Here is an 18,527-nt window from a genome sequence, read left to right as displayed (position 1 = left end):
CTTGGTTAGTAGTGTTTGAAGCTCATGGAATTTTGTTGGAGAAGTCTAGAAAATGGTGCATGCTCTCTAAGGCACACTGATATTATGAGATGACCAATGGCTCTGCACCTTGGTGTTGTCATGCTGTGAGTTGGCACAGTGGGTGGTGGGGTTGTACTGGAAGCCATTCCCACACTGGCTCAGCCAGACATTTATTCTGTACTGAGACAGAGAACCACAGGTGTATATGGATAGTACATGTATCTTCAGTTCAACTTCCCTTTAGTCAAATTCCTACTGCGAATCCATTTCTACTCAACACAAGAGGAAATGTGACAGAGGGGAAGTAGAATTGGGAAGAGATGAAAATATTAATCAATGTTGCTAATCTATTTCAGTTTTGCAGATTTTATAAAGACTTATGACCATGTGAACCCATTGCGGGGGTCCCACCCAGGCTCTTGGAAGGGGGTCTGTGGGAGTCAGTGTCCCCAAAACCTGCCTCTGTCCAATGGATGCTTTTCATCAGTGTATGATAGTGATCCAGACCTTTCTTTTCAAAGGAAGGTAAACAATGATGTTGTTTTGGTGACGATATCACCACCTGTATGTTGTGAGACATATTTGGGAAGAAGTCACCCAATTTGGTGATCAGTTCTGCATGGAGAGGTGAGGGAAACGATGTTTTGTGTAAGAAGAATCAGTAAGATCAGGAATTTCTCCTACTTCACTTCTGCCTTTCTTTCAAAATTTAAATGGTATAAATCCATACCTTGTAAGAGCCTTATTATGTTTTCAAAAGTAATATTTGGTTGGTATATCTGGACTCCCGTATAAATTTAAGCTTATAAAGAGGATGATGCTGTTGCAACAGGTGTGAACTTTTAGTGCTCATCTCCTTCCTTTTTGTTCTCCAGTCCGAGGGCATAACCTTCTTTTTCTGGGTCTCAGTTTCCCCAAAGAGTTGGATTAAGATCCTAGTCCAGTCTAATATTCTGTGTTTCTCAGACTGCTGATTATGGAGGTTTCATATTGATTTCCTGCACAAGGAATAACTTGTTTTTATTCATTGGATGAGGTGACAAAATTTGTATCTATTGGCATTTGATTATTAAAATGAATACACCCTGCATTTTTTGAGACGTTGCATTTCTCCTTTATAAAGAAATGACTTTTGAGACTCCCACTCTGGCAATGGGAAAAAGCATCTTCTACAAAGACAACTTCAGCCATATGCCTTGAACAGGATTTTGGTTTGTAGATGAAGAAATTTATCTTGGAAAAAAAAATTGGTCTAGTACTTTATTAGCTTTGCAACTTAGAGCAAATTACTAAAACTTTTAGAGTCTTTTTGTTCCTCTATAAGACAGAAATGACTGTAGCCATCTTAAAGGTGTGTTTTGTGATTAAGTGATGTCATGTATATGAAAAGAACTTAGCCAAGGTCTGGAAGTTATTGCCCCATCAGGTAAGATGACCCACCAAGGTCATTTTCACCACCATCTTGAAATCTGAGTGCCTCATGGGACACTGATATATCCTACTTCCAAAGATAGTAGCATAGGATTTTTAAGTGGCCTTTTCTTTCCTTCCTTCCTTTTTTTTTTTTTTTCCCCAAAGATTTTATTTATTTATTTGACAGACAGAGATCACAAGTAGGCAGACGGGCAGGCCGAGAAGGGGGGAGAAGCACGGTCCCAGCTGAGCAGAGAGCCCAATGCCGGGCTTGATCCCAGGACCCGGAGACCATGACCTGAGCTGAAGGCAGAGGCTTAACCCACTGAGCCACCCAGGTGCCCAAGATATTCTCTTTTGACCGGGCTTTTAAAGTTGATAGGATGTGAGTTTAGATAGTTTATGGCCCCCACATGGGGAGTCTCCATTTGAGAATGGAGTTAACTCTAGAGAAAGATGACCCAGGAGGGAAAAAGAGACATATTCCTGATGTCTCTGTGCCTTTGTATAAATCCATTTCTGAAATCAGAAGGCCTCTGGATTACTTAGTCATGAGAACCAATAAATATCTTTTGTTATTTATGCCAATGTTAAATTGGTTTTTGACTCTCATACCTGAAAGAATTCTGATTTAAATCATAATTTAAAGCTAAAGCTTGTTTTTACTCTCCCTCAATCACATGGGAGGTTTGACTGGCATTTGGTCTGCTCTCACAGTTGGAGGCTTTCAAAGTAAAGACATACACCAAGAAGACAGACAACCACAGTAATTAATGGACCATACAGCTCAGTGTCTGGGATTTTTAGCAGCAATTCAATGATTTTCTTTAGTAATTTCAGTAAAGATGTAACCTTAAAACTGAAGCTCATTTGAGAAATGTCAGAAAAATATTCAGGTTATATCTACTTAGGCCTTCCAATTTTAACAGGCTGTGCTCATGGGTTAATATGGTACAAAAGAAGCAGTTGTGGTTAGAAAAAAGGACGCCAATATTTGCAGACACCAGGTGCTGAGCACTTCTTGATCATGTGTGCTTGTGTGAAGGGCAAGGATGTCATGGGCATCAGTCAAGCATGAATTTCAAAGTAGGTCGCAGAAGAAAGTCCCATAAGCAACTAGTCATCATGCTTGTAGCAGTGTGGACAGAGGAAACCTAATGAATCATACCCTCCAAATGACTACTATATTCAAGTTGCATATACTTGGTTATTTTCAGGGAAACTTTCTGTCATCTTAAATTAATGGGGTTAAATGGTGTTTTAATTGTGTTTAATTTTTTTTTAAGATTTTTATTTATTTGCCAGAGAGAGAGAGAGAGAATACACACAAGCAGGCAGAGAGGCAGGCAGAAGCAGCGAGAGAAGCAGGCTCCCCGCTGAGCAAGGAGCCCGATGCGGGGCTCGATCCCAGGACTCTGGGATCATGACCCGAGCCCAAGGCAGCAGCTTAACCAACTGAGCCACCCAGGTGTCCCAATTGTGTTTAATTTATAAACATGTTTTTATAAGTGCTTTATCAATTTGGTTTTAATAAGTTTCGTGAGAAGCTTGCACATAGTTTTATGCTTGTTCTTAGGTAACATTATTATCAAAATTATCTAAGTCAATATTGGAGAATACTTTTTCTTTAAAGAAACAGTATTTACTTCCTATGAAGCAATCCTGCTTCTCCCAGCCCCCCACCAAAAAAAAAGAAAAAAAAAAAATCAAACCTGAATCTGATCAAGTTTCTGGATCTAACTGTCAACTTACAGGGAGTCTAGAGGGAACCTCTATGGTTTTCTAAAATAAATAAATTACCAAAAAATGAATTGTAGATTTAAAAAATGTAAAAACAATAGCAACCAATCATGTATGCAGACTTTGTTTGGGTCTTGATTAAAAATAAAAAATGAACTGAAAAAATAATTTAAGACATTTGTGAGAAAACTGGAGATCTGAGCACTATCTGGATGTTGATGATGTTGGGCAACTATGGGGGCTTTTATTTGGTATTATACCACTCTTCAGATGTGTTAAAGAAGGGAGTATTCTTGCCCTTTGGGGTACACACTGGGGTATTTATAGGTGAGAAGAAATTCACATTTTCCTTAGGATAATATTAAAATGATAAAATAAATCTCTACTGTAGTAACAAGTTTTAAAACTTGATTTTATTAGTTCTAGTTTATATTCTTGGGAAAGAGGCAAACACTGAAATATAAGATAAATATAATTTCCCATAGTCAAGAATATTAAAGAAAATGTCATTCTTCTCCATGAGCCTGATGTCTAAGTTATTACAGAAATTGGGACACATATGTCAAATCCAATCAACTACAAATGATAAACATATAGTATAAAACCATTAAAATTCTATATAAAAAATGCTTCCCATACACCCCCCCCCCCCACTGTATTATTCTAGTTTGGGAAACCATGAACTATCCTATACTTTCTTGTTGGGCTCATTCCGTATATTAAGGGTCCTAAAACTATAGACCTCAGGAAAAATCTGGCCCACTGCCTGTTTTGGTTTAGCTCATGAGCTAAGAGTGGATTTTATATTTTTAAATAGTTGACAACTATGAAAGGGATATAAACTTCCAGTTTTAAAATAAAGAAATCCTGGGGATGTAATGTACAGCATGGGGACTATAGTTAACAATACTGTACTATACATTTGAAAGTTGCTAAGAGAGTAGCTCTTAAAAGTTCTCATCACAAGAAAAAGAATCAGTAACTATGTGTGGTGAGGATGTTAACCAGACTTATTGTGGTGATCACTTCACAGCATATACAAATATTGAGTCATTATGCTTTACACCTGAAACTAATATAGTGTCATATGTCAGTTATATCTCAAAGAAACCTTAAGTACCAAAAGGAGAATAGTATTTGGTGACATTTGGAAATTGTATGAAAAACTAATTTCATTGTCTATAAGTACAGTTTTATTGGAACACAGCTGTGCTCATTTATTTACTGTTTTATAAATAAAGTTTTATTGGCATCCATCCATCCACTTACATATTGTCTGTTGCCGCTTTTGACAGCAGAAATGGCAGAGGTGAGTCATTGCAGCAGAGCTGGTGTGACATGCAAAGCCTAAAACATTTACCCTCTGGCCCTTTACAGAAGAAGTGTGTCAACCCCTGCTCTAAGTGACAATTGAGGCTGGTATGTCAAGTGTTTAGTGTCAACTTGCACAGAATCACAATGCAAACCTAGGCCTTCTAACTCTAGATACCCTTTGCATATGGTTTTCCCTATGTTTTTGCCCCTGAAATAATAATTTTTACTTACACAGTGCTTATTGTCTTCTTGGCATTATTGATCTTTAAATAATCAAAACAGCCTATGACAAATATACCATACTTGGGGAAACTGAGGCACAGATTAGTTAAGCAACGTTACCGAAGTCCCATACCAACAAGAGACGGAGCCAGGCTGGGGACCCAGAAGAGTCTTTCTTTAGCAGTGAGGGAGCCACAAACCCCCAGCAGGACCCATTGAGTGGTTTAATTGTTCTCATCTAGTCAGCCTTGAGCTTAGTGGTATAAAGATGATTGTTCTACTAGCCTGAATTCTCCTCTGCACAAAATACAGAGGACCCTTGGAAAACACAAGCTTGAACTATTCAAGTCCACTTATATGCAGATTTTTTTCGATACAGTACAGTGCTATATTTCCTCTTCCTTATGATTTTCTTAACATTTTCTTCTTTCCTAGTTTACTTCATTGTAAGAATAGAGTATATAGGGGCACCTGGGTGGTTCAGTACATTCAGCATCTGCCTTTGGCTCTGGTCATGACACTAGGGTCCTGGGATGGAGACCCACATGGGGCTCCCTGCTCAGCAGAGAGCCTGCTTCTCCTTCTGCCTCTCCCTGCTCTCTCTCTCTCTCTCTCACTTCCTCAGATAAAAAAAAAAAAAGAAGAAGAAGAATAGGGTATATAATACATAAAACATACAAAATATGTGTTACTCAGCTATTAACAGTAAGGCTTCTGGGCAATAGTAGCCTATGAGTAATTAAGTTTTGGGGGGAATCAAAAGCTACATGTGGATGATTGACTGCCAGCAGGGGGGGTGTTGGCACCCCTAAGCCCCCACATAGTTCAAGGGTTGGTTATTTCATGACATGAAATAATCAGTCTTTCCTTAGAACTGTGGGTCAGGAATGTCTTATAAACCATTCCCTAAACACCGTTAATAGGCATTAGTATTTCTTATTTAAATTTACAAAACCCTGGGCCCATCCCAGCCCTACTGAGTCACTGCCATGGCAGAGCCTAGGAATAGGATTTTTAAAAGGCATGAGCCCAGTGATGAGGCAAGTTTGGGAAACACTAGCCTGGAGCATACTAAATCTTTCTCAAATGAGTGGCACCTGGCTGGCTCAGTCGGAAGAGTGAGCAACTCTTGAGCTGGGGATTGTGAGTTTGAGCCCCATGTTGGGTGTAAAGATTACTATAAATAAGTAAGTAAATAAATCTTCCTCAAATGCTTGTTGAATTGTATTGAGACATTCGGACCACATTAATTGCAACGATGACCTGTCCCATGAGCCTCCTAGAATACTACTAAAAACTAACTTTTCTGGGCACCTGGGTGGCTCAGTGGGTTAAGCCTCTGCCTTCGGCTCAGGTCATGACCTCAGGGTCCTGGGATCGAGCCCTGCATCGGGCTCTCTGCTCTGCGGGGAGCCTGCTTCTCCCTCTCTCTCTCTCTCTCTGCCTGCCTCTCTGCCTACTTGTGATCTCTGTCTGTCAAATAAATAAATAAAATCTTAAAAAAAAAAAACACCTAACTTTTCATCTCACAATAAAATACATTTATTATTGAAGAGAAGAAAATAAAAATTATACACATTGCTTTTACCCAGAGACATACTGTTCATCTGTTACTATTTTGATGTATACTCACAATCCTTTTTTGATTGAATTAGTACAATTCTATTAAATTCTTAAAATACCACGTAGTTATTTTGGGTTACAGTTGTGGGAAGGGATTTCACTTGGGTTTCAGATTTGTTACTCTCTTGAAAGTGTTTAGATAAAGAGCCAAGAAATACATTGTTGCTCCTATGGGAACAGAAGAGCTAGTGAATATTAATTACTGTTTAAAACCTTGAATTTATATCATGAGACTTGGACGGAGCACGTTTAGATTATTTGGATGTGTTCTTTTTGTTCCTTTCTGGTTGCTGCCAAATTATCCTTTAATGAAATCTTTCTCTTTATAGTTCTTTATCAACTGGGCATCCACCATATCACTGTTAATGTCATCTTTGATGTGATGAGGACGGAGCCATTGACACTGAGACCCACACACTGGGCAGTCCCCAGGATTGCTTTAATTGACACTGAGGAACTGTCTGCCTAAAGATCAATGTTGCAACTGTCAGGTGCTTCTGACAATACCATAAAGAATGATTGTTCTGTTGTACTTAATGTGTAACTTTCCTTTTCCATGTCTGGGTGGTTCCTCCAGAGTTTTGATGATCGGGCAGTGGAGGAAGGTGCTACCTCATTCTGGGTCTTTCCATTCTGAAGGGTCAGCTTCACTGGAATCCAAAGTCTTCCAGTTGCTACATCGCTTGGCAATGTCAGTGTCGCCGCCAGCGTTTCTGAAGGTGCACTGAGGGGTTGATCTGGGAGCCAGTGTGGACATGGTACCCACTTCACCATCAGCACTGATTAGATGCCCAACTTTGATTTCTTTGGGAGTCATGATAAACATGGCTGGCATTAAATGAACCTGGATGCCAGACCATTGAAGCAAGTTATACTTTCGTCTCCTCCAAGACAAAAGTTAAGAGTCAGGCATCGTTCATGAAAGAGGTCAGTTGGGTATTTAAAACAGAGTGCATCCTGGTGTAGTGGAAATAGGATGAACCAAAAATTAGAAAACTTGAATCCTGTCTGGGTTCTTTATTCTATACTGATCATTTATTCTTAAGACTGTTACTTGTACACCTGGGTGGTTCAGTGGGTTAAAGCCTCTTGCCTTTGGCTCGGGTCATGGTCCCGGGGTCCTGGGATCGAGTCCCGCATGGGGCTCTCTGCTCGGCGGGGAGCCTGCTTCTCTTCCTCTCTCTCTGCCTTCCTCTCTGCCTTCTTGTGATCTCTGTCTGCCAAATAAATAAATAAAATCTTTAAAAAAAAGGACTGTTACTTGTATTGTCTGAATCTCAGTTTGCTCATCTATAGGTAAGGATGACAATATTGACCATGATTATGTTATAGGATTACAGGGAAGATGAAGTGGATACTGGATAAGAAAGTGATAGTGGATAAGACTCCTTTGATAAATTATAATACATTATGTCAGGTGATATTATTAACCATAAAACAACAAGAGTAATAATGATTCCTGTAAAGATTTGCCGTTAGAAATGCAAATAAGTTTCTATGTGAAGGCTCTAATTATCTGAATCTGTGTAGCTTATTGCTGTGGGTATCATAACAAATTAGCCTTTTTTTTTTTTTTTTTTAAGTAGGCTTCATGACCAGCATGGAGCCCAGTAAGGGGCTTGAACTCACCACCCTGAGATCACGACCTGGGCTGAGATCAACTGACTGCACCGCAACCTGCTAAGTCCTTTTACTTACTTATTAAACTTCTTTTTTTTGAGCAGTTTTAGGCTTACAGAAAAGAATGAATAAAAAGGAGGTTTCCCTTATGCCCTCTCAATGCTTTTTCCCACTTATATTCACATCTGGCATTAGTATGGTACATTTGTTACAAATGATGAGCCAGGATAGATACACTAATATTAACCAAAGTCCGCAGTTTGGGTTAGGGTTCACTCTTGGTGTTGTATATTTTGTGGGTTTATGACAAATGTATAATGACATGTATTCACCATTATAGTATCACTGTACAGTATAGTATGGTATAGTATAGTAATCACCAGTATAGTTTCACTGCCCTAAAAGTCCCACCTGTTTAACCCACGCTGCTGCCTTTCCCCTGAACCTCTGGCTACTACTGATCTTTTTTTTCTTTTTTTTTTAAGATTTTATTTATTTGACAGAGATCACAAGCAGGCAGAGAGGCAGGCAGAGAGAGAGGAGGAAGCAGGCTCCCTGCCGAGCAGAGAGCCCGATGCGGGGCTTGATCCCAGGACCTCGAGATCATGACCTGAGCCGAAGGCAGATGCTCAACCCACTGAGCTACCCAGGTGCCCCAACTACTGATCTTTTTACTGTCTTTTTAATCTTGCCTTTCCCAGTGTTGCATAGTTGGAATCATGCAGTCTGTAGCCTTTTCTTTTTCTTTCTTTCTTTCTTTTTTTTATTTAAGAATTTATTTATTCAACAGAGAGAGAGAGAGAAAGAGGGAATACAAGCAGGGGGGCTGGAAGAGGGAGAAGCAGGCTTCCCCCTGAGCAGGGAGCCTGATGTGAGGTTTGATACCAGGAATCGGGTTCATAACCTGAGCCAAAGGCAGATGCTTTAAGACTGAGCCACCCAGGGGCGCCTGGGTGGCTCAGTGGGTTAAAGCCTCTGCCTTTGGCTCAGGTCATGATCCCAGTGTCCTGGGATCAAGCCCTGCATCGGGCTCTCTGCTCTGTGGGGAGCCTGCTTCCTCCTCTCTCTCTGCCTGCCTCTCTGCCTGCTTGTGATTTCTCTCTGTCAAATAAATAAAATATTAAAAAAAAAAAAAAAGACTGAGCCACCTAGGTGCCCCCAGTCTCTAGCCTTTTCACACTGGGTTCTTTCAGTTAAAGATTCACACTTAAGTTTCTTCCATGTCTTTTTGTGGCTTGAGTGCTCTTTTCTTTTTATCGCTGAATAAGATTCCCCTATCTGGATGGACCACAGTTGGTTTATCCATTCACCTTCCAAAGGACATCTTGTCTGCCTTCGGGTTTTGGCAATTATGAGGAAAGTGGCCATAAATATCGTGTGAGTTTTTGTGTGGACAGTAGTTTTCAACTACTTTGGGTAGATACCAAGGAGCAAGACTGATGGATCATAGGGTAAGAGTTCTCTTAGTTTTGTGAGGAAATTACCGAATTGTATTCCAAGCTGGCTGTGCCATTATGTGTCCTCATCAGTATTGGGTGCTGTCCGTGTTTTGGTTTTGACCATTCTAATATGTGTGTAGTGGTCACTCATTGTTTGTAGTTCTCTAATGACCTATGTATGGTGTTCAGCAGTTTTTTGTATGCTTATTTGTCATCGTATATCTTTGGTGAGGTGTCTGTTCAGATTCTTGTGTTTTTTTTTTTTTTTAAGATTTTTATTTATTTATTTGACAGACAGAGATCACAAGTAGGCAGAGAGGCAGGCAGAGGGAGAGAGGGGAAGCAGGCTCCCTGCTGAGCAGAGAGCCTGATGCGGGGCTCGATCCCAGGACCCTGAGACCATGACCTGAGCCGAAGGCAGAGGCTTAACCCACTGAGCCACCCAGGCGCCCCCAGATTCTTGTGTATTTTTAAAAATTGGTTTGTTTGCTTTCCTACCGTTTAAAGAGTTCTTTTCGTATTTTGGACACTGGCTTTTTATCGGGTACTTAGCTTGCAAAGACTACTCTTTCTGTCTATGGCTTGTCTTTGCAGTCTCTTCACACTTGTTTATCTTTAATTATTCAACCTCAACATCATCATCCAACTCTTTCAAACTAAAGCACCTGCAGGTTTATAGCTATTAAAGAGGATGAACAAGTGAAATGCTCCATTCCTTTTCACCATGGACTGGTTTTGCAGTCGGGTGTGTTTGTAGATGGGATCGAGTCATCGAGCCCATCAGCGTCCATCTCAAGCCTCATGTTCTTAACCGGGATCCTTGCTGCTATCATCTGAGAGTCAGCCTGCGGCTTGTCCGAGTTGGCCGGGTCTCGCTGAGCCGATTGGAGCTGCCGACATTTTTGCTGACTGGAGTCATGCTATCTTTGCCAGTTTGCTGGAATAGACACAGACACCGATTGGGTCACGCTGAAGACATTCCTGTCTTGTGAAGCAAGTCTGTTTGTATTTTAGGTTTGCCAGGACTAATGAATTAAAACATTTGGACTCTCCACAACTTGCTGTTTATCAATGCCTCTGACAGGAGGAGGGTTTTCTTTTGCACTTGCTTTTTCTAGAAGCATGACCACATCCTGGCCGGTGGCGAGGCAAGGAAAGGAGAGAGGGGTTGCAGAGGGAAGCGGAACCGGGAGGCCCGTGGGACGCGGGGTCTGGGGGAGAGCAGGTAGCCGTGAAGTGCCCTGACAGCTGTCATTGCTCCTCAGACTGTCCGTGACCGCTCTGCAGCAGGTGCAGCTCGCTCTCTTACTAGGTCTTCGCTCCACAAAGGCAGCGACTGGCCAAGGCAGTGGCTGGCCCTGGATTACACAAGTGCAGACACTCAACTAAGTGAGGTAAGGCAACAGGTGTGAAAACCGAACTAAACGCTCGGGGCACCAGCAACTTAACCGAAGCCCTGGTACAGCCTAGAGGAGGAATCAGTGGTCCATTTCCCCAGGCGGTGTGATGAAAAGGCAAGTTGGTTGAGGGGCTCTCCTGGCTGACACCGTGAGGAACTCAAAATCCACCCCACTTGGCCGCTGTCATCCTTTCCAAGGCAGACAGATGTTCTCGGTTGTGTGGAGGGGAGGGGCTCTCATGAGCTGTGTTTATCAGTTTCATTTCCCCGCGTTGGAAAGCTTGAGGCAAATTCCCACCCCTCGTGCTTTATTTCTTGGTGCAGGAAAGCATTGGGAGATTGAGCCAAAAGAGCAGAGCTTTTCATCCTTAGATGTTAGGATACGATGGGTTGGTGATGGTACAGTGCATAACAGTCTTAGCTACAACTTTAAGTTTTTTTTTTTTTTTATTGTTTGTTTTGTTAAATTTGAGACAGTCTGTTCTATTCCCTAGGAACAGGTGGCTAACAAGATGGTTGATTCTAAGCAGAGGAGACTACACAGAAATGTATGTCAGAGCTAAGATAAAACAAATCCAGAGTCAAGTAACAGCAATTTTATATTACCCTTTTCTTAAGTTGAATGTTTCATGTTATTATTTTTTTTTCTAACTTAGAAGGACATGACTCGGAGTGCTTTATGGTTCATTGCTGTTTGTGGTTTTAAATGAATGGGCCAAATACAATTCTAACTGGGTGATAAACAGCTGCCGGTTTTTCTCCAAAGCTATACTAGGTGTTTAATATAAGCCTGTTCTCTTTCCATATACTGGGTAGGATGATTCCATATGTATGTATGTATGTCTAAATATACGTGTGTGTGTGTGTATATATATATGCATTCGAGTTTGCTCTATAAATAAGTGTAAAAACAAAATTCAGTGTTCTAGACACTATTTTTAGATACAAAAAAGTTATGGGAAAGAGTCGGAAACCTTGCTCTGAGAAAATGTCCTGCTAAACAGTTCCCAGAATCTTGCTGGGGATGGTTAAAGAGATGATTTATATTTTGCCATTTTTAGAGACGTTTTCCTAAAAATATCACTCAGAGCTTTTGCTTTATGGTCTACATGAGAAGGAAAGTAGAGAGTTTAGGGGAAGCAGGATTAAAAATAGAAAAGTTGCATATGTGTATTTAAATAATGAAGATATCATGTATTCATAACAATCTCTTTTCCTTAGTCCCACTGAACAAAAATTATCAAATATCTTGGTTAAAATGTATTAGGGCTAAATTCTATTATTATAACAAGGAAATATGCATGTATTTTTGCCCATCCCAACTCATCTGTAGGATGTTTGTCCATTCATTCGATCTGAGTTTATTAATGGTAATTTAGCAGGTACAGTGAAACATCTGTAGGATGTTTTTAGGTCCTTTTTTTTGCTTGTACAATACATTGTTAAGATGTACAACCTGATAAAAATTTGATAGATTTATAGGTAGTTAACTAGATATTTAAAGCACATACTATTCATAATACAACTGTGGGATATTTTAAAATGTCTTTGGTATTCTTGAAGTAGTCCTTCATACTCATTCTTTATCACTCAATAATTCAGATCAATAACTCAGGTCCAATTTAGGCTTTTGAGTGTGAGAAGCTAATTTAATATGAAACCATCTGATGCCCTATGAGGACTCCTTTATCCTCCTCAATTAAAAATAAAACACTATATAAGAACTTGAAAGGCCAGGGTTAGATCAGTCAGTGTGAAGGGATACTAAAAAAGTGAGATGGGTGGAGATTTTGCTCTACGTTGTATATTTTATTCTAGATATGTATCTCTAAAACAATTTTTTCTTATAAGCCAGAAAAAGAATTTTAAAAGGGGCAGGTGAATACTTTCCATGTAGGGAAAGAGAGCTAGGAACTGGGAGTATCTTCAAAATATGAATGCAATGCTTACTAACTTTCCCTCTGATTCCCAAGATCCTCTGAGTATTTGAGGGATGGCTTGGGTAAGTGACAACGGCTCTCCCTTGTCCTTACAGCTGGAAGACCCAGGAGAAGGCCAAGGCTCAGGTGCCCACATGATCAGCACAGCCAGGGTACCTGCAGATAAGCCAGTACGCATTGCTTTCAGCCTCGATAATGCCTCAGGTAAGCTCTGCACCCAGGGAGGGGGGCCATCTCCCTGCCTGTCACTGCTTTCTGGTTATCCTTTCCTGCTCCCCAGAGGGTGTTTAAAAAATGCATGCCTGCCATGACCTAATGATGGGGAGTGTGATTTTTCATCAAGCATTATTGGAGCGTGGCTTCCAGAAATGCCTCTGGGGACGCTTCCCCCACCCCTGTCCCCTGCCTCTGATGTCTGGTTGTTTTAGCACAACCGGAGGAGTTGTTTAGCACTTTTTGCTTTCCCTATTTAACTTTCTTTTATCACAAAATTCCCGGAGCTCTAACAATTTCTAACAATTCCAATGTATGTCATCATTGAAACTGTGTGAGGAGACGTTTATTAAAGCTCTGGCAGTTGGTTAGGTGATGTAAAAATATCATTGTCCCGGTTCCAGCAGCATTTCCTGGAGCCCGAGTTCCAAATGCTGGTTTCTCACTGGTGCTCCCACACTTCGGCTGAACAAACAGACTTCAGCCAAGCGTGATGAAGGGGACAGGTGAGGCAGACCCTCTTGAAACAGTAAGGTCTGAGGTGAGACTGCCATACTTAGAGCCCTTTGTCATGACTCCCTTCAGTGACCTCTTAACACACTTATTGAATTACACCACCTATGATGGGGACCTCAGGTGGTGTGAGGTCGCAGACGCGAGGAAGGGAATGCTTGGATCTCTTTCACCGGCATCAGTCTTGGCTCTCAGTCCGTCATCTGTTAAAATCCACATCACACACTCAAACATTACTCTTTCAACCTTGGGACTTTTGAGGACTGAGTCTATTTACCTATCTATCAATCGATCAGTCATCTATTTTTCTTTGTACGCTGCCCCTATAGGGGTAATATTTAAAGAAGTAATAACTGCGAAGAAGCAAGTTTATCCCCCAAATGATGCAAAGTAAGGATCTGGGCTCTGTGAAGTCTGACATTAGCCAGCCAATTCAGGCTTCACTAATACCAAGTGATTATGGTGACGGTACATCTGCCTCCATTTTCCTGGACTGTGCAGCCCCCAGCAGAGGATTTGTTCTAGAGAAAGAAGAGGTGAAGCCTTGACTCTCCATTACATGTTCTTTCAACCCTCTTCCCAATGGCCTGCTGTTGTCCCATATCTCTGCTCAGGGGTTGCCTTGAAAATGTAGTGGTAAAGGGAAATCCTCCCAAAAGGCAAACCACCCATCCCAACAAGGAAATGATGACTAACATTAATTGCATTTCTCTTTTGTATTAGGCATTCAGATGTATTATTTTAAATCTTCAAAATAACCATGCAATGTAGGGGCTCCTGGCTGGGTCAGTTGGTAGAACATGTGACTCTTGATCTCAGGGTCCTGAGTTCAAGCCTCACACTGGTTAGAGAGATTACTTAAATAAATAAGTAGATATTAACAAAAATAACCATGTAATGTAGACATTAGTATTGCCAATTTGCAGACACAGAGCTTGAGGTCCAGAGACCACGCTGTTAGTAGGTAATAGAATTATGATTTAAATGCAGGTCTCTAGACTTATGAATCTGAGCTCTATTATTCTATATCACTACTCTAAAAAGGAAAAGAAGAACCCCTCCTGCTTTCATGCATTTCATAAATGTAATATTTTGAGGAATAGTTCATGCTTGAGCGGTTCGCTTTCAAGACAGTTGCATGTGAGCTCCCAAATCTAGGGACAGAGAAGTCTAATTTATTTCCTTGTGATCATGTGCCATGTGAGCAGAACAAGTCTTGCTACAATCAGCAGTCTTACAAAGACAATTTCAGTATATAAAGGTTATTTATTCCAAGCAGTGTTATTATATCATAATTTTGGATAAGACAAATACATGTACTGTTTCTTCTTTATCGTATTTATTTATCTATTAAGATTTTGGTTATTTATTTATTTGAGATAGATAGAGAGAGAGAGAGAGAGAACGTGCATGAGCAGGGGGGAGGAACAGAGGGAGAAGCAGACTCCCCACTGAGCAGGGAGCCTGATGCGGGATTTGATCTCAGGACCCTGGGATCTTGACCTGAGCCAAAGGCAGATGCCTAGCTGTATGAGCTACCCAGGCGCCCTCCTCATCTTTATTCTAACATAATTTAATTTATGTACAGAAAAGAGCCATGGAGAGGTGGATCTTGATCTTTGAGCTGCAAAGATTCTTCCTTGAAATACAAGATATACAACTTGTCATTAATTTGCTACCACCCTTTGAATGATATCAGCACCTGACTAGGAACTCTTGTATTTTTTTTTTTTTTAAATCAGTCAGTTTAGATTGATTCTTCCCAGTCTTTCAAATGTCCCAAGAATGCCCACTTTCAAAATTCATGTTTATTGATACGGTAGCTTCCAAAAGGGGTTGTTGTTGAAGTAATCCCTACTCTCTAGCTCCACAAAAAGATGCATGGGAAGATTTATAAATAAACTGCTACAATTAAAAAAAAATTTTTTCCCCTATGGTCTGTGTGTCCTCACATCTCTAAAAAGACATCTAACTGGAGAATCCAAGGCAGGAGTGGGTTTCTGTGTTTCTCAGCCTTTCTTAAAATAATGACCTGAGAGCACTCACCAAAAATACATGTTCCAAGGCCCTACCTTATACATTCTGGGACAGTAGGGGCAGATGGAGGCCTAGCAATCTGTATTTCTGTATGCATGTGAAGTTGCGAGTGCACAGAAAGATGCTTCACAGATATTTGGAGACACTCCCTCTGAATTCTTGAGTAAGGAGTCTGTGGAGTGTCACACTGAGCAACACTTGCAATCATGCACACTGTGCATGCCTTTTGAATTCCAGCACATTCTAGAGCACACATTTAGAGGGAGAACAAAGGCAAACATCCTAGATTCCCATGGTAAATAGGGAAACTAGATGGAATTTTGGGAAGTAATTCCATATTTATGGACTGATCATTGAGAAGTATGCAGAGTCCATGAGAAAAGAGACCTCTTTGCCTGTTAATATTAAATTTGTTCATTTCTTATGAGTCGAATACAGTGCTCATTCCTTTAGTTATTTTAGAATCTTTTTTGCATATTTTTCTGACACGATTTGGTGTAGAGATTAAGGACATAGGGCTTTGGAATCTCCAAGATGTGGTTTCTAGACCCATCTCTATCACTATGTGTGTGATCTTGGTCAAGTCACTCAATTTTGCTGAACCTCAGTTTCCCACAAGATGTATATAGTGATAATTCACACAGTGGTTGTTACAATTAAATACCACTGTATAGGGAAAGCATTTAGCATAGGCTTGACACAGATTCAGGACTCAAATGGTCCTTATACCTATGATAATCGGTTCTGGAGTATTAAGGAAAATATAGATGTCTTAAGCAGTTTTTTTTTTTTAAAGATTTTATTTATTTATTTGACAGAGAGAGATCACAAGTAGGCAGAGAGGCAGGCAGAGAGAGAGAGGAGGAAGCAGGCTCCCGGCTGAGCAGAGAGCCCGATGTGGGACTCGATCCCAGGACCCTGAGATTGTGACCTGAGCCGAAGGCAGAGGCTTAACCCACTGAGCCACCCAGGCACCCCTGTCTTAAGCAGTTTTATGTCTCACCTACATCTTCCACGTCTACTTAATGTCAAGATAGAGATTATAGTATAACTGGCCTGAGATTATTTAGAGAGTGGTTATGCATTTGGTGGATTTTGGGTACCCCTGTCTCTCCTCTTATCAATTAGTTGAACTTAGTTTCTATACTTTTGCACTCTGCCGCAGGTGAGTGAGATGTGCAAATGCAAAGTATGGCATGATCCCTCCTATAGGTTTCGTAAAGAGAGTTGGGGGAAAAAAATCTGTGGATTGAACAACCTCTTGGGAGATGTGATATTCAACCTGCTCTTGAAGAAGGGTGAAGTATTAAAAGGCAGTGTAGGAAAGGAGCCATCTCTGGGTACCAGGTAAAAAAATGGGGGCTATATAACTTTTATTTATTTATTTATTTATTGACAGACAGAGATCACAAGTAGGCAGAGAGGCAGGCACAGAGAGAGGAGGAAACAGGCTCCCTGCCGAGCAGAGATCCCGATTCGGGGCTCGATCCCAGGACCCTGAGACCATGACCCAAGCTGAAGGCAGAGGCTTTTACCCACTGAGCCACCCAAGCGCCCCATGGGTTATATAACTTTTAAAAATCCTTCCTTTTCCTTCCAAACAGAAAGGCTGAGCAAAACCTAAAAGTCAGGAAGAGCATGATATATTCATGAGATAGTAAAATTGTCATCAGCTGGAGCAGAGGTCTGGAGGGTAGAAGAGTGGCATATCATTTAACCAACCTGCTTTGAGCTTTACCCGGAATATCTGTGTATAAAGCCATTGGCTAGGGTTAACAATATAATCCTAAAAGTTCAACAACAGGGTTTGGATTTGATCCGAAAAAATCGAGTGTCCAAAGTTCTTGAGCAAGGGAGCGATAGGATGAAAATGGTAAATGTTCGATTGGTTGAATAGTCTGGAATGGGTAGAGATGAGAGAATGGAAGAGGCTTTTTTTTTTTTTTAATATTATTTATTTATTTGAGAGATAGAGAGAATGAGAGAGAGCACAAGCAGGTAGAAGAGCAGAAGGAGAGGGAGAAGCAGGCTTCCCGCCGAGCAGGGAGCCCGACGCGGGTCTTGATCCCAGGACACTGGGATCATGACCCCAGCCGAAGGCAGACGCTCAACCGACCGAGCCACCCAAGCGCCCCGGAAGAGGCTTTTTGTAATGGTACAGAGACAAAGTACTGAGTGCCTAGATGAGACGATGGAATGGGATGACTGAATTCAGAGTACATTATGAAGGGAGGGTTGAAAGGACTTGTTGACAGACTGGCTCTGGATGGTGCATTGATCATGGTCTATTGATAGCAGAATGTGCCACAAACTCCAGATAGACTGTGGACCTCCAGGGGCTTAAATACCGGAAACAAGGGAAGCCTGGGGTGTGTGGGGGGGTGTTTTAGAAAAAGCCTTTTAAAATACAATCACCTATCATCAGAACCCTTCATTAAGTAACACTTAGCTAACCACAGTTCCTGGAGGCATCAATGACTCTTTTTAATAAACTAATGATATGATTGGCATTACTTCTAACCTGGGAATTCCAAAGAGTTAACTTTCTAAATTAGGATATTTCTGGAGGTAGTTTTCCCAATAGAAAATATGCAGAATAGAAACATGAATCCCATCTCTTGGGTTATTAGAGAATCACTGGCTCTTCTCCAGTTGGAGAGAATTTGGAGTTGGACAGACATGAGGATTTCATGTTCATTACTTGAGAGTTTCCTTTATTTCAGTCAAGCTATTAAATCTGCTGCACTCAAGTGTAAATTTAGACCTTGGCTTTGGGGCTCTTTTTGTTGTTGTCATTAAGTTTTTAGGTTTTTGGTTTTTTTTTTTTTTTAGGAGGAGTCAAGGATACTAGTATCAGCCCAAACTGGCAGCTTTCAACATTTTGTTTTTATTTTATTTTTTTAAAAGATTTTATTTATTTATTTGACAGAGATCACAAGTAGGCAGAGAGGCAAGCAGAGAGAGAGAGAGAGGAGGAAGCAGACTCCATGTTGAGCAGACAGCCCGATGCGGGGCTCGATCCCAGGACCCTGA

The 18,527-nt window shown here is 40.9% G+C and overlaps 1 protein-coding gene across 5 annotated transcripts in view; it reads left to right on the top strand.

Moving 5' to 3' along the window:
- The first annotated feature begins 10,527 nt into the window (after positions 1–10,527).
- Positions 10,528–18,527, top strand: part of MAP3K7CL (MAP3K7 C-terminal like) — a 38,076-nt gene continuing 30,076 nt past the window's right edge. For 2 of the 5 annotated variants that reach the window (XM_080817523.1, XM_080817522.1), the window contains exons 1-2: positions 10,529–10,786; positions 12,827–12,935. In XM_080817523.1, coding sequence (XP_080673649.1) covers positions 12,866–12,935 — 70 coding nt within the window. In that variant the 5' untranslated portion in view covers positions 10,529–10,786; positions 12,827–12,865. Of the gene's footprint in view, positions 10,907–11,285; positions 11,340–12,826; positions 12,936–18,527 lie in introns of all 5 variants that reach the window. The other 3 variants (XM_080817520.1, XM_080817521.1, XM_080817524.1) reach the window with 3 other exon arrangements.

This window comes from Martes martes (genome assembly GCF_963455335.1).
Source record: "Martes martes genome assembly, chromosome: 1".
NCBI lineage: Eukaryota > Metazoa > Chordata > Mammalia > Carnivora > Mustelidae > Martes > Martes martes.
This window is presented reverse-complemented; position numbering and strand designations above follow the sequence as displayed.